The 25883-nt window shown below is 39.2% G+C and overlaps 1 protein-coding gene across 2 annotated transcripts in view; it reads left to right on the top strand.

Moving 5' to 3' along the window:
• The window catches only part of ryk.S (receptor like tyrosine kinase S homeolog), a 70112-nt gene that overhangs the window by 24843 nt on the left and 19386 nt on the right, over positions 1 to 25883 (top strand). Inside the window, exons 2-10 of one of the 2 annotated variants that reach the window (XM_018264567.2) lie at positions 1889 to 2010; positions 3176 to 3275; positions 5117 to 5251; positions 5516 to 5572; positions 7401 to 7545; positions 8597 to 8697; positions 12657 to 12791; positions 18531 to 18617; positions 25030 to 25099. In XM_018264567.2, coding sequence (XP_018120056.1) covers positions 1889 to 2010; positions 3176 to 3275; positions 5117 to 5251; positions 5516 to 5572; positions 7401 to 7545; positions 8597 to 8697; positions 12657 to 12791; positions 18531 to 18617; positions 25030 to 25099 — 952 coding nt within the window. 2 annotated transcript variants of the gene reach the window in all.

The raw sequence follows: 25883 nt of genomic DNA, 5'->3' as shown, positions 1-25883 counted from the left end.
GCGAGGCATTTTCAGGCGACTGTTGAAAAGCGCATCGCCTCGTGTGGTTAGCACAGGCGTTTTTACATAGGCGCCCATACAAAACTGTCGCCTGCGCCGGTCGCGGCGACTGTCGCGGCGCTTTGTCGCCGCGACCGCAAACGCGTCGCTATCTCCCCGTGTGGAATAGCCCTTAATGCGTTTCCACCACAAGGGATCGTAAGACAAAACACAATCTATTCTTTTGAAGGGGCCTGTACTCACAAGGACATCTGTAAGTGCTGAATCCAGGTTGAATGCAGCAAGTAGAATGCAAGACTGGAATATGAATAGGATTGGCCTGAATAGTAGGATCAGTTTTAAAAAGTAACACTAACAATTCATTTGTAGCCTTACAGAGCATTTGTTTTTTAGAAGGGAGTCAACGACGCCCATATGATAGCTGCAAAGAGTCAGAAGAAAAAGCAACTAACTAAAAAACTATAAAAAATAAATAATGAAAACCAATTGAAAAGTTGCTTAGAATTGGCTGTTCTATAACATATTAAAAGTTACTTTAAAGGTGAACCACCCCTTTAAGTCCTCAGATTTGTGTTGTGGCACAGGAGCGACCCCTTGTGTCCATGCATATTATAACCGCTAATACAATTTAATATTGAAGGGGTTGTTTACCTTTGTATGAGACCTGTTATCCAGAATGCTCAGGGACTAGGGTTTTCCAGGTAAGAGGTCTTTCTAATTTGGATCTCCACCTTACGTCTACTGAAAAATAATTTCTACATTAATTAAACCCAACAGGGCTTTTGCCTCCAATAAGGATTAATTATATCTTAGTTGGGATCAAGTACAAGCTACTGTTTTATTATTACAGCAATAAAGGAAATGCTTTATTAAAATTTGAATAATTTGATTAAAATAGTCTATGGAAGACGGACTTCCTATAATTCTGAGCTTTCTGGACAACAGGATTTTGGAGAAGGGATTCTATACCTGTATGTAATAAAATGCCCTATTTTTAGCAACGTTTCAACTGGCATTCACTTTTTAGATTTTTGTGGTTTTTGAATCATTTGTCTTTTTTTTCTGCCTCTTTCCTGCTGCAAAAGGCCCAGCAGCTGCTCTGGGAGGTTACAATTTTATTTTTGTTGTTATTGATTGCTTCTCTTTTTATTCAGCCCCTCTCCTATTCATCTTCCAGTCTCTCATTAACCACATCCTGGTCCCTAGTGTAAAATTGACCAGATAACTGCCGAAACCATATAACTGCTGAAGTTACTGAATACCATCAAAAATTTTAAAAAATGAAAACCAAATAATTGGTGAAACCAGATAACTGCTGAAGTTACTGAATACCATTGAAAAACCCTAAAAGTGAAAACCAAATAATTGCTGAAACCAGATGACTGCTGAAGTTACTGAATACTATTGAAAAACAAATTGCCGAAACCAGATAACTGCTGAAATGACGGAGTACCACAAAAACCTTAATAAAAAAAAAAATAATAATTGACGGAAATAGATAACTGCTGAAGTTACTGAATACCATCGATAAACCTTAAAAATGAAAACCAAATAATTGCCTTAACCAGATAACTGCGGAAGTTAACTGAATACCATTGAAAAACCCTAAAAGTGTAAACCAACTGTAAATGGTTTTAGAATATGTATCAACATGGTACTGAAAGTTTAGTTCACACTCAAAAACTGTTCTTTTGAATAATGGAAAAAATTTAATTTTAAAGAAAGTTCTAATATACTTTAAATAAACCTTTCCAGTGCTTGAAGTTATTTGTAAATGTCATTGCCGCTAAAAATCAGTATCTGCCTGGCTATTTACATAAAAGGATTCTGAATAATTTATTATGTGCACATTGACATACTGACCTTTCCATCCCTCTTTCCCCTGTAGGACTTGATGCTGAACTCTATTACATAAGGAATGACATCATTAATCACTATGCTCTGTCCTTCAACCTGCTGGTGCCAAGCGAGACCAACAGCCTTCACTTTACCTGGCATTCCAAATCTAAGGTATGTGACGTGCTCCTCTTTCTTTAAGGTTTTTATTATACAGGAATGGGATCTGCTATTCAGAATGCTCAGAACCTGGGGTTTTCCAGATAACTGATCTCTCTGTAATTTGGATCTTCATACCTTAAGTCTACTAGAAAATCATGTAAACATTAAATAAACCCAATAGGCCGGTGTTGCTTCCAATAAGGATTAATTATATCTTAGTTGGGATGAAGTACAAGCTACTGTTTTATTATTACAGAGAAAAGGGAATCATTTTTATTCATGTTTCTTTGAAGGATATTGGGTGTATTGTTAGTATATGGGCATGTTAAAGGAAAACTATACCCCCAAAATGAATACTAAAGAAACAGATTATAGTTTATATCAAGAATCTTATTAAACTGGTATATATTCAAGTAAATATTGCCCTTTTACATGTGTTGCCTTGAACCACCATTTTGTGATGGTCTCTGTGCTGTCTCAGAGATCACCTGACCAGAAATACTACAACTCTAACTGTAACAGGAAGAAGTGTGGAAGCAAAAGACACAACTCTGTCTGTTAATTGGCTCATGTGACCTAACATGTATGGTTTGTTTGTGTGCACCGTGAATTGTAGGATCCCAGGGGGCAGCCCTTCGTTCTTAAAAAGGCAATTTTCTATTTGGGATTACCCAACGGCACATACTACTAAACAAGTATATTGTTGCGAAAACTATTTATTTACATGAAGCAGGGTTTTATATATGAGCTGTTTTATGCAATATCTTTTTACAGAGACCTACATTGTTTGAGGGGTATAGTTTTCCTTTAATCAAGTGCAGCACAGCTAAATGTTATACAAATATCAGTACAATACCTGATTCTGAGCATATCCCAATAGAAAGTGAAACATAAAGTATATAAAGGACTTAAACCTGCACTTCATCTTTTACTTTAAATATCATTAAACACAATCTCACCTTTTGGTGGATAGACCTCTCTTATTAGAAGGGGCCCTCTTTATAACACATCACATATTGATCAAATAAAATGAATATTTAAAAATTTTGATATGCATTGGCCAGTGAATGAATTCTTTGCTTGAAGCACACCCATAGGCATTTAAACAGGCCCACATGGTGGCCCAGATGAAAGGTCCTGTCACTTAGGTTATACATTATTTTTGTTTTAATGGCAGGTGGAGTATAAATTGGGATTTCAGGTGGACAACCCAATAGCCATGACCATGCCATTGACCAACATTTCCATGCAGGGGGAGGTTCCATCCTTCTTAACTGGTAAGCACATCATAAACGAAGGTTCAAATCCCCTAGATATTTGTATTTTTTTTTTTTAATTCAGTGATGGAAATGCAAGAGAACAGTGTAATTAGAGATTGTCGCAAATAGATTCACAGACTGCTTGTTGTTATGACGTATGGCATTCCAACCCAGCTGCCTACCCTCATACTTATGAAATCGCTTTCTACAGTTATACATTTATACATTACTTTATGTATTTGAACCAGCATCTCTAGCACAATACCACTTTACCTTTGAGGGGAGGGGCACTATACACATATGTATAACTTTATTTGTAAAGCGTTGTTAAGGAGCCGCATCGCTGTACAGTGCATACTATTACAATATATGTGTGTGTGTGTATATATATATATATATATATATATATATATATATATATATATATATATATATATATATATATATATATATATATATATATATATATATATATATATATATATATATATAAAACAAACAGGGGAAAGTTGTGCTCACCACTAGTTTTTAAAATCATTAGGCGGGGGTGCAATGAGGGTGTGACCACAAAAAACATATAGACAAATACAAGATTCCTCTGCACTCAACCCATTATCAATATATTTAAGACAGAGACATTTTGTGCACACAGCTACTAAAAAATGCCTTACCCTTTAAACAACACAGGGATTGTTTGTCCATATATTGCAATATATTTAAGCTGGCCAACTACGTCAAAGTCATCCCATATCTGGCCAGTCCTATGCTCAATTTTCATCTGATTCATTAAGAATTCTATGGTTTAATTATACATTTTATAAAAATGGGATGACTGTGACGTAGTTGGCCAGCTTAAATATATTGCAATATATGGACAAACAATCCCTGTTTTGTTTAAAGGGTAAGGCATTTTTCAGTAGCAGTATGCACAAAATGTCGCTGTCTTAAATATATTGATAATGGGTTGAGTGCAGAGGAATCTTGTATTTGTCTATATATCTATATCTATATCTATATGTATGTATATGTATCCTGATGATGGCTCAGAAGGAACTGAAACGCATTGATATATATATATATATATAATAATAATAGTTCTGGTGGTACCCATACGTCACCAGCTTTCACTTTCCGGGTGCTTGGTCAATTTAATGTATATGAAAGTTTGTCATTTTGGCGCCTTTTTTGGAGGGTTTATGGGTATTTAAATATTTGATGTATCACTAAGCACTTCATGCGGGCCAAAACATTGGAGGAACTGTGATGTTATTATAATTTTTTGTAACTTTGAAAAATGGAGTGCTGGTCCCTTTCGAACTTTTATAATAAATATAAATATATTATATATATATATATATATATATATATATATATATATATATATATATATATATATATATATATATATATATATATATATATATATATATATATATATATATATTAAATAAAACACTGTTCATGGAAATGGAGTGCTAGTCCTTCAATTAAGATGTATGGCAAACTTTGACCATTGTACCCGGACAGTGACTTTAATCCGGTAAGAGTGCAAACACTGTACATGACAGACAGACACACACACATGCCAAATCACATACAAAGAACTTAAGTGCTATGTGGTAAGAGACATAGTGGGAAGGAGTTCCCTGCCCTGTAGAGCTTACAGTCTAAGTGGGTGGGAGGCTAACTTACAGGCACAAATTAGAGATGAAAAAGTGCACAAAGTAACTGACGTCTCACACCTTTAGGAAATGCTTACACCATAATGATTTATCACGGACAAATGCATTCTGTTCTGTAAAAATGTTGTGTATGTTCTTGATGGAACAGTTTGATGTGGCTGACAATTTTATCCACAGTGTTTAGGGTCGATCTTTACTGCTCTGGAAAAATGGACTCCGAAGTCTTGTTCCTCATGCAGCTCAACATCACCATCAACTCTGCCAAAAACATCACAGTTCTTAACTTCAAACGAAGGAAAATGTGCTACAGGAGTAAGTATTTCAGCCTGGGGACTCTCTGCTTCCTTTAAACCAGGTTTTGTTCTGAACATTCATTCGTGCCACTTGTGTTTTGGGTTTTTCTTATGAACCAACTTCTGAGCCTGAAAGTTGTGGGATGGCTAGGAATTATTTGGAGGGAAGAGAATTCCTCAAAATTAGACTAGTTCGTATTATGGGAATTAGTGTCTTAATTTGTGAAAAATTTCTTTATGCTGAGTGGTTCCTGCAAGGTGCTAATATCAAATCTTTTCACAGAGCTGGAGGACCTCAAGGTACCAATGCTCCAGGACAAAAACAGCACCAGGATTCATTGTAAGTCTTGTGAAGGTGGACACGTTGCTTTAACTTGCTGCAAATGGTACAATATTTTTTTTACTGTTGCCATAGGGCTACACTGATGTACAGCAGTCCTTTAACAATAAGTTCTCCCCTCTGCAAACATCCTTGGTGTTAGTTACTTGCAGCAGGTGACACAGCAAACTTGGACCCCTTTAAGGAAAGCTGCCCAGAATGGCTGAAAATGGTGTAAATAATAGAGACGTTTGTTCTGATTTGACACCTAGCAACCCAACCATAAAAAAATCAAGTGACACAAGTATCTGACTTGGATACTTAAGCTAACACACACTACATGTAATTCTTCTGTTAAATGAATTGCTCCCTTTCACAGATATACCCCTCTTGCCAGCTGTTTTTTGTGCTTGTAGAATTTTTGCCCTGACATGATGGGCGAGCTTGGTTATATTTTCACTCAGATGGGCAAAAAGAATCCCCAACTAAAATCAGATTTAAGGAGAGGTTTGCATGGTATGTGTTAAGCAGTAACATATTGACAAAGTAAAATAGTAAGTAAGGTTGAAAAAAGACATGTCCATCAAGTTCAAGTTTTTTTTTTTAATCTGCCTAACTGCTAGTTGAGAGGAAGGCAAAAAAAAAAACACCTGAAGCCTCTCCAATTTGCCTCAGAGGGAGAAAAAATTCCTTCCTGACTCCAAAATGGCAATCAGACCAGTCCCTGGATCAACTTGTACTATGAGCTATTTCCCATAACCCTGTATTCCCTCACTTGCTAAAAAGCCATCCAACCCCTTCTTAAAGCTATCTAATGTATCAGCCTGTACAACTGATTCAGGGAGAGAATTCCACATCTTCACAGCTCTCACTGTAAAAATCCCCTTCCGAATATTTAGTCGGAACCTCTTTTCTTCTAATCGGAATGGGTGACCTTGTGTCAGCTGGAAAGACCTACTGGTAAATAAAGCATTAGAGAGATTATTATATGATCACCTTATATATTTATACATATATATACATATATACATATAGTGTGAACATCTCCAATTTGACCAGTTTTTTCCTTATAGCTAAGATTTTCCATACCTTTTACCAGCTTAGTTGCCCTTCTCTGTACCCTCTCTAATACAATAATGTCCTGTTTGAGTGATGGAGACCAAAACTGTACGGCATATTCTAGATGGGGCCTTACAAGTGCTCTATACAGTGGAAGAATGACCCCTCCTCCCGTGACTCTATGTCCCTTTAATACAGCTCAAGACCTTATTTGCCCTTGATGCTGCTGACTGGCATTGCTTGCTACAGCCAAGTTTATTATCTATAAGGACTCCAAACTAACTGGCCTATAATTGCCAGGCTGAGATCGTAATCCCTTTTTAAATATTGGAATAACATCAGCTTTTCTCCAATCCATAGCCACCATACCATATGAAAGCGAATCTGAGAAAATCAGAACTCTGGGCTGGTCTAAAACTGAACTAAGCTCTCTTAGAACCCGGGGGTGTATGCCATCAGGCCCTGGAGCCTTGTTTACATTAAGTTTTATTAAAGCTTTATGAAACTCATTGAGCTAGTACACTGATATCCAAATCTTACTTACTAGCAACAAATAAGCCTATGAATTTGTGTAGGGGCAAAAAATTACTTGTACGATCTGCTCACATCCCCACACACAAGGCTCACGGCCAGGTGGTAACATTGGGATTTTACAGAAACTGTCATCTGTGTGCCCCATTCTGTAGAAAAAAACATCTGTTCTACTGCAGTTCAGAATGGCTAAAGGATAATGAGGGTTTTATCTGTAACCAGGTCTTGCCTCCTTCTTCATGATCTTTTTCTATTTCAGATGATCCTGTCAATATTGCCCCAACAACTTCGACTCGTGTGTTCTACATCAGCGTGGGTGTATGCTGTGCAGTGATTTTCCTGGTTGCCATCATTTTGGCGGTTCTACATCTCCACAGCATGAAACGCGTGGAACTTGATGACAGGTGCATTTCAGAATCCGCTACAAAAACTAATGGGTTCACCCATTTTGCAGTCATAAGTGCTTGGGCTGATAAATACCATTTTTAGCTACGTTGTTCAACTCTTATGTATTGTGTAAACCCCAGACTGGTTTACCCCTCAGATCACATTTGGTCACAACTGAAAATCAAGTTTGATTATTATTACAGGTATGAGATATGTTATTCAGAATGCTTGGCGCCTGGGGCTTTCCAGATTACAGATCTTTCCGTAATTTGGATCTTAGTCCAAATTAATCTAAACATTAAATAAACCCAATAGGCTGATTTTGCTTCAAGCTAGGATTAATTATATCTTAGTTCAAGTACAATATACTGCTTTATTATTACAGAGAAAAGGTAATTTGTTGTTAAAATGTAAATTATTTTGATCAAATGGATTCTATGGGAGGCAGCCTTTCTGTAATTTGAAGCTTTCTGGATAACAGGTTTCTGGTATTGCATCTTATAGAGCACATAGATGTGTGATGTCAATATACAATATCACAAAAATCACCTGAAAACTAATGTGAGTATTTGGCAGGTAGAGTATGGGTGCAGGTGTCTCAAGTTTCTAGGTAGGCTTCTATGTCTTAACTTGCTACCTTCCCTTACCGTTCAATGCCATTACCTCCATGTTTATGGCTACCTCACTTCTGGTCTAAGATCATACCATGCTCCATTTAATGGTGACCAGTGGACAGCAGGTTGGGTTGCAGATAAAACACTTTGTCTGTGAAAATGCAGGCTATGGGTAAGTTTGTTGTCTACCCAATTAAATATGCACAGATTTCAGATTATGTAATAGTACCACTTTTTACACTGCTAATATCACGAAGGTACAATTGTTTTCCTTTGGGGAAGAATACCTCTTGACCCTTGGAAAGCCATGCAGTGTATTTCTAGCTAGCTACATGTATTATACGTTGATGCCCTGTGTCCAACGGTTCAGCTTTATTGTTGATAACTTTGTAAAATCAAGTCATCCATGTTTATTTTTCTGAATTTAATTTGCTTTTGTGTTTTCTGTTTGCAGCATGAGTGACAGCAGCAGTTCCCAGGGTCTCTCTCAGCCCTCCACTCAGACAACACAGTACCTGAGAGCAGACACCCCCAACAATGCAACGCCAGTCACCAGTAAGAGTTCTATGAGTAACATATACAGCTATATACAGGGAGCTTAGATTTGTGGTTGCTTATATTATCGGTGATACAAAGATACACGGATACCTTTTATTCAGGATGACATTTAAACCGGGCACAACCTACATTTTATTGATATGAGCCCCATTCAACTGACCTGTGTCAGACTCAAAACATCCCTTTTTCTCCAATTTATGATGTGGAGTCCTAAGTCTCCCATACACAGGGCGGATCTCTCCCCGATATGCCCACATAGAGGTGGGCGATATTGTGCTGATCTGATTGTGGGCCCTAGGGCCTAACGATCACATCACAATGCAGTCCATACGGGTGGTCGGATCACGGGACGGCATCAACTGACTGATGCGGCCGCGATCCGATGGGATTTTTTAACCTGCCCGATTGAGATCTGGCCGGCTTTCAGACAGATATCGATCGGGGAAGCCCATCGGAGGGCCCCACACACGGGCCAATAAGCTGCTGGCTCTGTGCACTGCTTTTATTGGCCCAGTGTATGGGGGCCTCTACACAGGATAGAATTGGAGTAAGGTGAGGACTGTAAGTAGGCTTTAATAGCAGCAGTGTTATTTTCTGTCACATTATGGGCAGTAGCACAGAAGTCAACATAAAATTGTCCCAAATCATCCCCATTAGCTGGTTCTGCATTTTCAGGTGGCAGTCACTTCTTGCATATGAAATTGTGGATATTGATAAAATAGGCAATGGGCTGTTATATTTGGAGATTTGGCACCACCGTCTAAATTATAATAAATCATGGGTTCAGATGCAGCTAAAATGCCCTGTTAAAAGACAGTTTCTTTACAAGTGTATTTCGTTTTGGTGCAGAAATGGACAGAACTGGCTCTATGAGTATAGAGAAAATTGCCTGTGACTAGTGACTTTATCCTTAGGCTAATATTGCATGGGGCATTTGGATTATCCCTGCCATCTGCAGGAAAATAGAAATGGTCAAAATATGATTGAAAAGCATATTCATTTACAAATTGTTCTCAAAACAGTTCTCAAAGGTTGCTGCCATTGCATAAATAAGCAACGATTATTAGTTAATTGCATGATGATATAGACCTGTGCATCAGTACATAGTTGCTAGGGTAATTTGGACCCTAGTAACCATATTGCTTAAATAGGAAACCGGAGAGCTTCTCGATAAACCGCTAAATAACTCAAAAACATATAATAAATTGAGTAAGGAATTAAAACCAATAACGAATTGTCTCAGAATATCACTCCCTAGAGGTATTGCATTAAAAGTTTACTCAAAGGTGAACAACCCCTTTAAGGGCATTTTTACATTTATTAAGCAGTAGGTGGCGCCATAGACTGTGCATGAAAAGTTATAGAAATATTTGGGTAAGGATGGATCTTTCATACATTTCATAAATTCATTCATTCTAGATTCCAGAATTGTCCCAACTGTTTAGTCTTTGCACATTGTGTTTATTATCTTTAAACATTTAAAAATACCTGCCTTTGTTTTATTTAAAGGGGCATATTTCTATACACACCAGTTAGTGCCGCATTAATGCCATAAAAAAAAAATCACCTGTCTCTAAACCTGTCAAATGTGTAGCCAAGTATACAATTCTGGCATAAAAACCGCCTGCTGTGTTAAAATTGGAATGGATTGCTATAATATAACTTCTATTTATACCACATTTATGCCAAACTTTGTTCCATTGACTTCCGTGGGTTATGGCAGATCTAGAGCGGTTCAAAGTAAATACCTGGGAAGTACAGGTTTTCCTTTGGCCAAAATCTTCTGGGTTACAAGTAAAGGGGAATCTAAATGTTTCCCATGGGTATTGGATATGCCATATTTTCTATGTTGTCAGGCAGTTTGTAACTCTTTAGATATCCGGCTCCTGACATTATACTGACAACTAAAGACTGTTGCTGGAACTAGACCGAATCTAGAGGCCAGAGGTTGCCCAACCTTCTCTTGTCTGTTTTATTCGGAAAGATTCCTGTTTCTGAGCATTTTAGACGAGAGGATGTTCTTTGGCATCTCATATGTCTTTGAGGGTTCATGTTTGTTAAAGGGGACCCGTCGCCCAAAAAAACTGTTCAAAATCCTATTTTATCACATTAGTCAAGCAAAATGAACTTTATTAACACTATATATATATATATATATATATATATATTTATATTATTTGAATCTTGTTTCTTTCAGTCTGGGAATTCATAATTATAGTAAGGATAAGGAGCCATTTTGTGGACACTGTTATTAAGACAAGCCTTCTCAGAATCTTGTTGTGAACCAGAATGGGGGACCTGATGTCCATCCCCATGCCCTGACTACACAATTAAATGGTGAAGAGAACAGGGGAATGTGAGGAGAGCAGTGAAGTGCTGAATGGAAAGAAAAAGTAATTGTCTGCCCCGCCTCTATGCCTAAAGGTGGCCATACACGGAGAGATCCGTTCGTTTGGCGACTTGAGTTGGGCTGATCCGATCGTGGGCCATAGGGCCCAACGATCGGATCCTAACGATGCCTAACGGGAGGTCAGATCATGGGAACGCATCAATGAACAGATGCGGCCACGATCCGACGGGATTTTTAGTCCCGTCCGATCGACGTCTGGCCGACTTTAAAAAGCCCGTCGGAGGGCCTCATACACGGGCCAATAAGATGCCGACTCGGTCTGTCTGCAGCTTTTATCGGCCCATGTATGGCCACCTAAAGGCATAAAGGAGGGACAGACAATATTTGACTGACAGCTGAGATTTATAAATGAACTTACAACAGCTATGAATGCTTTAATAAAAAATAGAAATTGGATTTCATGTTTAATTTGAAAAGAACTTTAATTATACCGATTTTTGTGTCTGGGTGACAGGTCCACTTTAATGGATTACGTAGGAGTTATCGCAGAACAGTAGGCAGGCTTCCCAGTATAATCAATAGACAGCAGCTTGAACTGGGCATTAAACCTCTTCTAACGCATCTGATATATTCCATATTAGAGGTCTGATTAGTGTGCAGGCACAGCTAAGAATTCTTCCATTTGTAAAGATGGATTAGTGCAGAGAATTCGAATGCTGGACACACATAGTGGATAAAGCTTAATAAAGGGCTGGTAATGCCCGAAACGTTGCTTCACTTGTCGCACAAATTATTTTTTCACTGAACCGGAGTGCTGCTGGAATATATTTTGGAGGGTGGACACACATAGTTCTTCTCACATGTCACAGTATTTATGGTATGCTAGCATGGGCAGTGTTTGGGTTCTGACTGCATGGCCTGACTGGATCACTGACATTATGTTTGCATGCGTTCATGGCCTACTTTCCCTGGCCCACGGGCTCTGTCGGGTCACTGTGTGTTCGGCCATGTTCATTCTATTTCTGGTTAGTATGTATCCCCAATACATTTCCAGATGGGGCTCATCAGCCGAGTTGATTTTGTCTGTTTTTGAACCTGAGAGCTAATCCAAATCTAAATTGGCATAATCATCTAGATAATGCAATATCAAATTCACTAGGGAATTCATGGGAAGAACAGTAGCACCGGTTTTATGTAGCTTTCCTACACGGTATACATTTTTATACAGAATGTGTGCATTGAGTTTTAAAGGGTGGTTCACCTTAAAGTAACCAGTGCAGCACAACAGTACATTATATTTTCCTGTTCCTTTAAAACTTCAGTAATCTTGTAATGACCAGGTTTTAACTTAATCGAGCCATGATTAGAAACAAATTGATTTGTAATTCAACCATTTTGATTATCCAACCTGCTAATAACTAAGGGCTGCCATGTCCTATCCTGGTAAGTGACATGTGAAGGCCCTTGAGCTTTTTCCAGCCTTGTTTTAGCCAGCACTATATCTGCAAAAAAAGTAAAAATGATTATGCGACAATAAGAGGTATCAAAATCTAACATTCAGCAAGTGCAACCTGGGTATTCATATTAGTCTTGTTTGGCTCCGTTGGCTCCTCAGGTTATCCAACACTACGGATCGAGAAGAATGACCTGAAAAGTGTAACTCTTCAGGAAGCCAAGGCAAAGGTGAAGGACATCTCCATCTCTCGGGAGAGGGTCACCCTGAAGGACGTCCTGCACGAAGGTATAACAGGGCTACTTGCAGGGGGTGACAGAATGCTTTGAAATGATTCAATATTATAGGAAATCATTGTAATATCACTGCAATATTCTAAAACGTGTTCATTTTCTATAAAACATAAACATTAGGAAAAGAATGACCCATTACATTGCACCTACCCATTCATTAGTCACTTTTTCACTGAGGCACATTTTCTTTTAGTTTAATTAGGCAGGGCATCGGAACTTGGTTTAAATGGCCTTAAATCTACCTAGTTAATGAGGGAGCAACTCACAGGTGGTGGGGGTTGTTTCTGGGTAGCAGTTATAACCGATGTATCGTACAGGGGACTGAGTAGTGGACGCATACCTCCTAGCTTAATCAGTCAGGGCGTCGGAACTCTTGCTGAAAAGTGACCCTTCTCTGCCTCAAATATTGCTGGGATATTCTGGATATCTGCACTTATTGCCTGGCTACTAAAACTGCTAAAGTTATTCCCGCTGGAGGGGCTTTATATACAGCTTCTGTTTGGTATTTAAACGCAGTTAACCCTCATTAATTCGGGTAGTTAATTAAAAGCATATATAGCGCTCCTTCCTAATTGGAATTTTAACTTTAAGTTATGATTTCTGGACATTCATTTTATTTTGGTTATTATTAAAAGGTAAGTTTTATCTGTGGTGGGAATCGGTGACTAATGAATGGGTAGGTTCAATCTAATGGGTCTTTCTTTTCCCAATGGTTATGTTTAATAAGTATTTTACTTGACCCTGCACACAATTTATTGTTTCTCTACTCAATTGAAGGTGCTCCCTACTCTATACGTATGTACAATCATTTTCTATAAAACCTACATTGACATGATACAGTTTATTCTTTACACGGCTCATGATATATGCAGGGCCATAATTACCATATAGGCACTCAAGGGCCCGTTCCTGGGTGCCAGCTTTAAGGAGGTGGCCCTCAAGTGTCTATATAGTTAAAAAAAAAAAAATTGTGCAGAAAATTTTTCTTCAAGCTGCCGCTGGATACTTGCTGGCCAAATCTGGCAGCGCAGATAAAGCTGGATGATCAAAATGCAGCCCTGGATACATGGGAGCAAGAACTGCAACACTTTTAGTAATTTGAATTACCGCTACTCCCTCCAATGTTTTTTTTAAAATGTGCAATTCCTGCTGAGCATTCAAAGCAAAAAAGTGTTAGTACATAGCTATTTGTGTACAAAAGAAGACTAGCTAACAGGGATGGGCAGGGTTTCGTATTTTAGCACATAATACATTGAAGTTTTTGCAGGTGTTAATCTTGATGCACAGTAAACTTTTTTCCATATGTAATGTTTAAAATTTACAGGTAATTTACAGGTATATAAAAATAGGGACATTTACTTGCTTTAATTTTAGTTTAAAAACAGTAACCGCTTTTCATGTATAATATACCTAAACTGGTTTAAACCTTAAATTTGTTAGTCTTTTTTTCCTTCTTATAAAAGACGCAGAAGCCTCGAAGTTGTGGTAAATGGCTTACATAAGGGGAAAAACAGAAAACAAAATGCTATTGTATACCTGAGCTGTTCTTGTGTTCAGAGAATCGTAGCCTCGGGTTACCTTGTTCCAGGTGTTTAAAGTTTTTGGCTCAGATGAATGATTAGCTGGCTTTAGGAGCAGTGCTTGTGTGTGTGTATTATTTCCTTAAAGGAATGCAATTCAATTGATTCCAATAGATTAAAGCAGGACTGTCCAACTGGAGGCCTGTGGGCGGGATGTGGCCCTTCAAATGATTTGTATGGCCCTAGTCTTTTTAAAGACTCCATAAACTTTATTGTAGGACATCATCATTTCAATTTTATCCAGCCCTCATCTGTGGTATGACTGCTATTTTTCATTCTGTAGGTAAAAATGGATAATACTTCAAAAGATGGCATTCGTTAGGAATAAGTTCAACACGGCACATTTCTGTAATTTCCTTCTCTGGAAATGGTTTGATCCGGTGCTTTAGAATGTGGCCCAAGAATTGCAGCCGTGCTTTTAGGTGCTGAGCAATGTGCTAGTTGCCATGGAGTCCATTATTTAACACATGCATAGGTTGCAAGATTGTCTTGCCCACTTATCGTCAAAACAGTCTGCCAAGGGAGACCTTTAGGCTAGGGCCGGCAGCCAAGTGGAGGTAAAGTTTCTGGTGGCAGGCAGCAGGGGGAGCACATTTTCGGCCTTAGATCCTAGCAGGCAGTGGCCAGTTTGAGCTTTTCAAGTGTTGCCCATGCTTCAAAGACAGGTAAAAAGTCTTTAACTTCCAGCTTGAAATTTCAGATGTATCAAATCAGAGCAAAAGGGGAAAAAAAGCTAGTGACTGTAGTGCCGTATTTTATCTATTCTTTATAACACCACAGTGTATTGTGCAGCAAATTCATTCAAGTGGACTAGGTGGAGGTTAATTCCCAAAGTGCCTGCTCCATATTAAATCTACCACTTCAGTGATGAGATTCGATATAGTAAAAATAATAGACGTCCATTAGGAAGGATAGCATAGAAATGTGTAGTCTCTGTTATGTTCATTCTAGTAGTTATACTCACAGAAGTTTCACTGAACAGCATCCGGCACACCAAGATTTAACAGCTGGATCGTTTTATCTGGCTTTCTCTTAACTCCACTAAAACAATAAAAGTGGCATGTGCGAGGACCGTTTAAAACGACTTTAACAGTATAAAAGATTGTGCTCACAAAGCAACTTCAATCTAAAATGCCTATCCGTTGGCAAAAAAAGTTCTCTGTTGCACTTCATTCTTTTGCCGACGTTCACGAGTCTATGCCCCAAATCTGCTTGTCACTTCCTTGCATGATGACATCACAGGGCTTCGTCTGTGAGCGTTCAGGAAAGAAGCCTGTTTAGGTGAAACGTGGCAGTGGTGACCTGCCGCACGTAAGGATGTGGCATGCAGTCAGACTAACTAGTTAAAAGAGAGAAAAATTGGCAGTGCGGTAGTAAGAACATTGTGCACTTACCCTTCACTCCGGAGAATTGATGTGCGTGCTGGCCTGATACCAGCGGGTTCGGGTCAACCTCACACTCTTCTTCGCCGACGTGTGCGGGCTGAGCTCTTCTCCTGCTCTCTCCGCCGGCCACCTTTAAATGCGCCTGCTCGCCCATCCCTTTTGTGACATAATCGGCGGAGCTGGTCTATAAAAGGAAGTGTTTGGTGCATTCAGTAATAAGACTATTGTTCACTTACCCTTCACTCAGGAGCTTTTAAGACCCAGTCAATTAACCTGTAAATCATTCTCTTCTTATACTATCTATTCGCATTCTAAGTTTGAAGTGCATTTAAAATCAAGTCCCCCAGCATCCAATGTGACTAGTAAGACCAACAGTGCACTTTCCCTTCGCTCAGCAGCTGTTTTAGCTAATTATTAGGTTGAACTTGATGGGCATGAGTTTTTATTTTATTTTTTTTCAACCTCATCTGCTTTACTATATGTAGGGACCCGTACGGTTAAGGTGGCCATACACAGGCAGATAAAGCTGCCGATATCGGTCGTTTGGACCAATTTGACAGCTATCTGCCCGTGTATGGGGGCTTCCGACGGGTCATCCCGATCGATATCTGGCCACGATATCGATCGGGAAGGTTGGATTTTTACCCGCATCGTGCATCGTAATTCGAGCGTTCGGCCGTATGGCCGAATATAGCCAGAATATTACCCCCGATATAGCCACGCAGTTTAGTGGCATATCGGAGAAAGATCCGCTCGTTTGGCGATGTCGCCAAACGAGCGGATCTTTAAGTCTATGGCCACCTTTACATGTGCCCCTATGGCTTTAATTCCCTTCATTTCCTCATTTCCCTAGTTGCTGGGCAGATGCCCATGTAGCTAGTGGTAGTTTGCATAGTTATATTATTGGACTGGAGGCGCTGTGACCACATCCTGTCACACTCTGGTATACTGAGTGAGAAGGGGTAGATCTTCCTCTTTGGCTGCTGGATGCTGATCCAGCAGGGTGTGCCCAGGGGAGCCTGGGTACAGCAAGGCCCAGAAAAGCCATGTGCTTAGAGGGACCGGGTTCTCTAGATGAGAAGTCGGGCAGCAGGGACCCTGTGAATGAGGCCAGTAAGTGGCAGGGATATATCTGTAATAGACTCTGTAATGGAGCCGCTTAGCTCCAACCAGGAGGGATAGCAAGGAGGTAGCTCTCCCCTCAGGCAAGACTGGCCTGTAGTATAGGGCCACAGCCTAATAGGGATTAAGTCTACTGAGTTCCCTGATCCCCTGTGTGAGGATCCAGGTCGAGGTGCTGAGATTATGAGGGGCCTCTATCCAGGTGGATGCGATCGCCTCAGGGAGTTACACTGTGCTGTCTCTGGAGGAAAGTCCCTGGCATCTACCTTGGAAGCTCTTGTGAGCAGGTGTGCCTGTATATTCTGCATCTACCTCTAGCTCTCTGTGAGCGGAGTGTCATATGTATGCTGCCAATGTAAGTAAACCTGTGGATCATTTGTCTTGGACAAATAAGTTATTTTGTTATATTGCAAGAACCTCCTGACACCCATTTTTCTTATTGTTGTTGCACAGTAGCCTGAGAGTTGTAGTTGCACTACACTATTCCTGAAATCTTCCATTCAGTGAAGACCAACAGATGCAGAATTATTAAAACCCCAGGAACCAGTGAAAATAAGATTATATATGCAAGTGCCACCTCTACTTGGTCATAGACTCCAAGTCTCTCCAAGTCATTCTTATGGTTCAATCAGAAGATCAGATACTGTGTTTGTGGAATATTATTATTATGTAGATTAAACAAAGTGCTGACATTTATTTATTGTTGGTGCTGACTTTAGGGTCAGGCTGAGTCTCGGCTTGTTCTGAGCAAAGTTGCTTACGCAGTCTGTGGTGAGGCAGCAACAATAACCTGAACCTGTAGATCAGTGGTCCCCAACCTTTTTTTTTTTTTTACCTGTGAGCAGAATTCAGATGTAAAAAGAGTTGGGGAATCAACACAAGCATGAAAAATGTTCCTCAATTGCCTAATAAGGGCTGTGATTGGCTATTTGGCAGCCCCTATGTGGTCTGGCAGGTTACAGGAGACTCTGTTTTGAAGTTCATCTGGTTTATATGCAATTAAAACTTGCCTCAAAGCCAATAATGATTAATAAGCACCTGCTTTGAGGCCAATGGAAGCAATATCCAAGGGGTTGGGGAGTAACATGTTGCTCATGAGCCACTGGTTGGGGATCACTGATGTAGATAATATCTAACCATTCCTTAGAACAGTGTTTTTCTAGCAGGAAACACATCTCACATAATACATTTTCTACTAAATACCATCATCAGGATACATATACAGGCATGGGGTCCGTTATCTGGAAAGCTCCAAATTATGGAAAGACAGTCTTCCCTAGATTCCATTATGATCAAATAATCAACGTTTTTAAAAATGATTTCCCTTTTCTCTGTAATAATAAAACGGTACATTGTACTTGATGTAAACGAAGATATAATTACTCCTCGTTGGAAGCACAACCAGCCTATTGATGTTTACATGATTTTCTAGTAGACTTAAGGTGGGAAGATCCAAATTACAGAAAGATCCATTATCTGGAGAGCCCCCGCATTCTGGATAGCAGGTCCAATACCTGTAATGGCACTCTAAGAAAGATGGAATGCAAGCAATGACAACTGCTTTTGTGTGTTATATGGCATGGTTATAAGTGCTGAACTTTTGTTTTTATATGAACTACAGACTGATCAAGTATGTCTGTTTCTCAGGTACGTTTGGCCGAATATTCCATGGGATCCTAGTTGATGAGAAAGACCCGAGCAAAGAGAAAGAGGTTTTTGTTAAGACTATAAAAGGTAAGGCTTTCTTAAACATCCTATTGTCTCTGGGTGACTTTCTGTAAATAAATATAAATAATATTATATTCTATAATAAATATTTTAAAGGAGAACTAAACCCTAAATATATGTCTTGAAATTCTATATTTTATATACTGAACCAGCCTAAAGGTTCCGCATCTGTATAGTAGTAATAATCCAGCCATTAGAGTTGTCACAGGAGCTCCCCATCTTTGATTATGTTAGGGATTTCTCTGACCCGCACATGCTCAGCTTTGAGCAGCTGTTGAGAAGCTAAGCTTAGGGTAGGGGTCGTGGGAAATCATCAAGAATAAAATTAGGGGTTTCCTGTCGTATAAACTGATGCTACAGAGAAAGTTATTAAATTCTGATGCTAATTGCACTGGTTTCTGTGCTTCCATGTAGTAATTATCTGTATTAATTACTAATCGGCCTTATAGTGTGACATTTCTATTCTATGTGTACTGTATATTGTGAGTGGTCCCTAAGCTCAGTAAGTGACAGCAGCACAGAGCATGTGCAGTGAATCAGAAGATGAGGAGCTACTGGGGCATCTTTGGAGACACAGATCTTTACTGCTAAAGGGCTGTTGTTGCCTTGGGCTGGTACAGAAGCTCAAAACATCATGTTCAACATTTCCAGCTACTTCTTTAGTTAAGCTTTAGTTCTCTTTTTGTCACCATTTATTTTGGATTTGTTTAATCTCTTCTGTTATAGGATATAGTCTGCTCTTTATTTGTCCACAAGTTCGCCTGTTCACTGCAGGACACAGATATTTTGTATAGGACTCAAATATTGTGTTTGTGGCCCCTAAAACCACTTTAACCAATTAACTTCTAGTGTATTTGCACCAAAGCTCGGTAGAAGCATGTAAAGAGCTGTTGGCAATAAAATTTTACAAAACCCAAAGTTGAATAGACAGTGCAAAGCTGTGCATATATCTGGTGTATGTATAAATCAAAGGGAATATAAATCCAAAATGTAATATAGTACATTCTGTCATGTAAATAATTTCAGCTGTAATGGTTTGGGGGGAATTGAGATCTGAGATTAAATGCTAGTAAGCATGCCTGGAAATCAAATTTATATTTAGTTATCATTCCCTTTTCCTTACAGGCACGTTTACAGAATGTGGAATAAGTGCATGTAGGGGTGTAATGTTGTGCAACTTCATCCCTCTGCAGTTGGTGTTACTGACTCTTTATAGGGGTCCTTCAATAGCGTCAGGCTGTAAAATTCCTTATTTTTATTACAGAAGAACAAAACGGGCTCTGTTAGATTTTTGTTTTCTGATGAGTGTTATTTTTTAATTTTTCCCCTTTCCGCCCTTTTGTTGGGGAATATTATGATTAACGGAGTCTTCTGTGGGCAGATCTGGCACTTGATAACCGTTTGGGTGGTACGGTCCATTCTGTCCTTTGTCTTTGTGCCATGCAGGGATAATTCTGAATGTGTTTCTTTGGATGTTTTTGGCTTTTCAGCTTAAAAATATATTTATTCTGAGAACGTCTTAGGATTTTGAATTGATGGCGCATTGTGCGTAGCCCAAGAATTGGGTGAACTAACGCAGAGAAAAAGAAGGAAATAATATTGATAAGCCAACACAATATGGAAGCTGGGGCTGTGTGTGCAGATAAGATTTCTGTTTCCTCAACAAATCTAGAAAAAATGTCAATCTCCTGCCCAAATTGCCAACAAAAATAAATCTCTGCGCTCCATTCCATCGTATTGTAAACAATGGACTTGTGAAGTGTTACTGTTTTCTCAGTAGTGGTGAGAATGCAGCATTTATACTTTTTCTTTTGAAAATCCACATAAAAACCACTGAAAATTTAGAATTTAAAAGCACCAACTCGAATGTAAGATTTATCAACCTCGACCATGGAAACCGTTCTAGTACGAATATTCGCAACCCAAAACCTGCCAAATTCATTCACAAGTCAATGGCAGAGGTCCATTGACCCATTTGAAGATGTAAAATGCCTTCCTGACATTTGAGGTTTTTCAGAGAAAAACTGGAATCGAGTTTCATTAGAATTCGATTTGAGTTTTTGGGTCCGTAACATTCGTTCGAATTTTAAACGTTCAAGGTTTTTCTTAAATAAGATAACCTTTGAGTTTTGAGTATATTTGAATTTATTAGAGTTAAAAAAAAAAAAAATCTGCCCCTTAGAGATGATTATTCTTACATTCACAATGATGCTACTACTGGATTAGACAAGACACGGTCATCCATATGTAATTAAAGGCATTGAGTTTGCCCAAGAGCAGTTACCTATAGCAACCAATAAGATGTGTGCTTTTAAACAGATGACCAGTAAATGCTACAGGCTGATTGGTCGTTGTGTATCTTTGCGCCTTTAATTACACCTCCACCATCATTTTTCCAGGGAAAAGTCACAACTGCGAAGCAGTTGGTTTTTCTGCGGATCACACCCCAGTTAACACTACGGGGGTTATATATTAAAGTCCAAATGCCAAAAACTCGAAACAATTGAGTTTTTAAACTATAAAATCTGAATTTTTAGTAAAAAAAAACCTAGAATTTTTCGTGATTTATTATACCCCTAGGATGGAAACGGTCCAAATCCAAAAATCCAGCGTCTCAGTGGGAGAAGTCCCTACGATATCTTGATCTGCAATGGATTTCATGCAAAAATCCAAAGATTTCATGGTTTTCGGGCCAAAATAACCCGTCCGTATTTGTTTGGAAAAAAAAATCCGAAAATAATTCGATAAATTCGGATTTTGATTAATAAGCCCCTAAATGAAAACTGCCCATGTTATCACATTTACACAACTATTCCCCCAAAATTGTAAGTAACTGAAAAACACAAACACTGCCTCGTAATTGCAACTGCTTTACTACAGCACCAACCGTTTCTCAACATGTCCTCTGTGTTTTTAATGAGAATTTTGTCTGGGAATAATACTTGAGTTTTTCCTGTATTCTGTGAATAATATGGGTTATGAATTGCAAAGGAATTGGGGGAAGAGAAACCAAAATGGGTGTGGATGTTTCATAAGAAGGTGCAGCATGGAGCCAATATATAGTTGGGTTATTCACGCCAGTACAAGGAAATAATCTATTAGCTGGCACTTATAGTGCAATCTCTAGGAAATGAAAGAAAGGGAAGGCTTTTATGTTCTATTAGTGATGTAGCATTGCCTTTTCTGTCCCCCCATACTCTCACTCAGCACAAGCAGATGTACTCAGGATTAACCATGAAATGAGCTCAAACACGTGGGCACATGCTTTTGCTACGCTCTCTCCCTGTATTTCCTTTTACTGTCCTTGCACTACTGGCCTCACATGAAAGCCTTTGGTATTTTGTGCAAATTAGGAACAAATGAAAATGCTGGAGTTCTAAGGGCCTAAAATGTTTTGGCGTAGACCATAGAACAAGAGAAATGTCTAGTGAAGTGCTTCCTTTGATGTGACTTGTCTTCCACTTGAGCAGAGCTCTCCTATGGGCTTTGCCTTGTAATTTGTCACTGTAAGCATGTAAGACGTAAGCATCTTCTTACATGTCAAAAACTACCTCTTAAAGGAGAAGGAAAAGCTAAAATGAAGTACGCTTTATCAGAAAGGTCTATATAAATACACTAGTAAACCCTCAAAGTAATGTTACTGAGTCCTCTGTCAAAAGAAACTCTGCATTTCTTTCCTTCTTTTGTGTACACATGGGCTTCTGTATCAGACTTCCTGTTTTCAGCATAAACCTCCAGGGCTAGGGCTTGAGCATGCTCAGTTTGTTCCCCTCTCGTTTCCCTCCTCCCCTCTCTGCTGTAATCTGAACCCAGAGCTAAGAGTGAGCAGGGGGAGACTCGGACAGGAAGTGATGTCACACCAAGCTAATATGGCGGCTGCTATCCTAAACTAACAGAGTTTCTAGAGCTGTTTACTCAGGTATGGTAAAGCATTCTGTAGAATAAATATAGTGTTATAGCTTGCACTATTGTAGTTATTCTAATGGCAATGAACTGCTTTGGTAGCTTTCCTTCTCCTTTAAGGAGACCCGTCCAACAGATTTGAACTTGGGCTGAGATCTGGGATTTAATGGAGCCATTGTAAGACATTCACCTGTGTTGATTCTGAATCACTCCAGTGTTTTTGCGATCATTGAACCAGATAAAGATGAACCATATATTCTTCCATCTGTTTTAACATGGCACCCAGTCTCTGCTGATGAACAATAACTCCACAGCATGCGACTGCCACTGCTGTTTTTTGTATTGAGATGACCAACCTGGAGCAAATCTGCCAGAAAGAATAGTCCAAAATCATTCCTAAACAGCCTGCAAAGCTGATACGGGAGAACCATAAAAGCAGAGGACTTAATCCTTTTGGAAGACACTGTAGATGTATGTCCTGTATATAACACACAGCTTTCATAACAGTTCATTATGGGACTATGGTAGGTTAATAATTGTCCCACCCTCATGATTTCTGAATGAGAACACACTTTAAGCCTCTGCTATCTACACCTTCAATACCCAAACCCTTATGAGCTTGACCTGGTTTGAGCCCTTAAGTAATTACATCCATTAGGTCTGTAGGCCCTGCCATGCCTTAAAAGGCAAGTGGAGATGACTCTGTCTTGGTTATTTCAGTTCCTTTAGCTGCTGTTGGTAAGAACCATACAAGGTTACATTTTGTTTAGGGTCTTAAGGAAATATTTTTGGGTAAGGCTGGTGCCGTTTAGAAAATAAAGCTGTTGCCAACTGGAAACTGTAGGATTCAGTCATAGGAACACTTGCACACATCCCTTTATCAATTGGGAAGTTGCTGGAAGTGTGTGCCATGGATCTTCAGATCTTTCAAGCTATAGAAAGTTTTCCATACATTGCTGTGCCTCTGTGGCAGGGCTTTTCAAATAAAAGCCTTTTTGTGTTGAAATATTGTTTTCTTTTAAGTAAAGACTAATCCTCTTGTTCTGACATGGTGTTGAGGTATAGCAGAAGCCTCCAGACTCACTTCTCTTGTGAGGCACGTTTAAATATTTCTTTTCCATAGAATGTGTATATGGGTGTATTCATGGAATGATGTTTCACCATCTGTAAGTACACCTCCCTCAGTCTGTAAGCCAAGAGTTCCAGAGAAAAATGTCTATCCTTTAGATCAGGGATCCCCAACCTTTTGAACTCATGAGCAATACTCAGAAGTAAAAGGAGTTGAGGAGCAACGCAAGCATGAAAAATGTTCTTGAGGTGCCAAATAAGTGCTGTGATTGGCCATTGGATAGCCCCTATGTGGATTGTCAACCTACATTGAGGCTCTGTTTGGCAGTATTCCTTGTTTTTATACACCCAAAACTTGCCTTCAAGCCTGGAATTCAAAAATAAGCACCTGCTTTGAGGCCACTGGGAGCAACATCCAAGGGGTTGGAGAGCAACATGTTACTCACGAGCTACTGATTGGGGATCACTGGTTTAGATAAACAGAAAAGCTAGAATGGAGCATAGTGCTGCATGGCATATTTTAAGATTATAGTGATGTGAATATTATAGTGATGTGCTGAATCCAGGATTGGGTTGTGGATGTGGTCATGTTTTAGGGCAGAGACACACACTCAGATTCGGGGAGATTAGTCACGGGGCAACTAATCTCCCTGAACTACCTTCCCGCCGGCTAGAATGTTAATCATCGGCGAGGTGGCACTTGGAGCGCTTCATTTTCCGAAGTCGCGCAAAGTTGACTCCTTGGAAAATGAAGCACTCAGAGTGCCATCCCACCGGCGATTTACATTTTAGCCAGCGGGATGGCAGTTTGGGAGATAAGTCGCCCTGAAGAAGAGATTTGTCACCGGAAAACTAATCTCCCCAAATCAGAGTGTGTGTCTCTGGCCTTAGTAGCTTTTGCAGTGCAGTCATGGGACCTGTTATCCAGAATGAATCGGACCTGGGGTTTTGCATATAACCGTTCTTTCTGTACCATGTCTCTTCATACCTTACGTCCACTAAAAAATCATGTAAACATTAAATAAGCTCAACACTCTGGTTTTGTTTCAAATAAGAATTAATAATATCTTTATAAAGGTGAGGTAAACATGTGAGTTACCCAAAAATATCAATAAAAAATGGTTAAAAACATATAATAATTTTATTAGGACATGAGACAAAAAGCCAAACGCATTTTATGTCTGTTGGGACACTTCCAGCCCATGAGTAACTGTCCCAACAGACCTGAAATGTGTTGGGCTTTTTGTCTCTCTCGTGTGTGTGTGTGTGTGTGTGTATGTATAATACATTTGTACCTTTTATAAACAATTGCATTAACGGTAGGGCTAGAGTCAGATCTTACATCAGCCTGTAGATAATCTGTTTTGCCGTTTTCTGCCTATAAATACAATGATGATCTAATGTATTAGTCAATTTACACTACTGACGACGTTATCCTCTGTTTTAGATCAGGCCTCGGAAGTTCAGATCACCATGATGTTGACTGAAAGCTGCAAACTTCGAGGTCTGCACCATAGGTAAGTCATACCCTCCCACCCATTGCAGTCTGTGCAACAGGTTCCCCAATTCACTGAAAAACATTCCCTCTGGCGGATTCTCTAGGAAAGCCGTTTATTTACATGTGATGATTATATATAATATTTTGGCTGCTGTGTGGTCCATGGGAGTGTGATTACTTTGTGGTGTGTTTGTGGTTACAGAGCTGTGCGGGTGATGATCCACATCCATCATATAAGGTCCCTTTCTAGGCCACTCTGAATTATTTCATGTGTGAAATCATTGTATGAGTAGAAAGCTTTTCTTGCCCTGTTTCTGTGTGACCAGACACAACCTGTTGCCTTTTTTTCTTTTATTTGTGCATTGCCCGTACAGTTAATATTCCTTTTCATTTCACAGCACTGTTGCCCCTTATTTCAGCAAGTCCATTCATTCACCAGCCTCATATTTGATGTGAGACGTCATTTGATTGGTAGAAAAGAATTTGCTTTAGTTTGTGGCAGATCAATTCCCCAATTTTCTGTGGGTCAAGCTGAAAACCTTTGTCTTAGTAGGTTTAATTTTGCCTTGACTTTGCTATACTTAAAGGGATACTGTCATGGGAAAAAAAAAATTTCAAAATGAATCAGTTAATAGTGCTGCTCCAGCAAAATTCTGCACTGAAATCCATTTCTCAAAAGAGCAAACAGATTTATAATTTTTTATATATTCAATTTTGAAATCTGACATGGGGCTAGACATATTGTCAATTTCCCAACTGCCCCAAGTCATGTGACTTGTGCTCTGATAAACTTCAATCACTCT

Source organism: Xenopus laevis, chromosome 5S (genome assembly GCF_017654675.1).
Source record: "Xenopus laevis strain J_2021 chromosome 5S, Xenopus_laevis_v10.1, whole genome shotgun sequence".
Lineage (NCBI taxonomy): Eukaryota > Metazoa > Chordata > Amphibia > Anura > Pipidae > Xenopus > Xenopus laevis.
This window is presented reverse-complemented; position numbering and strand designations above follow the sequence as displayed.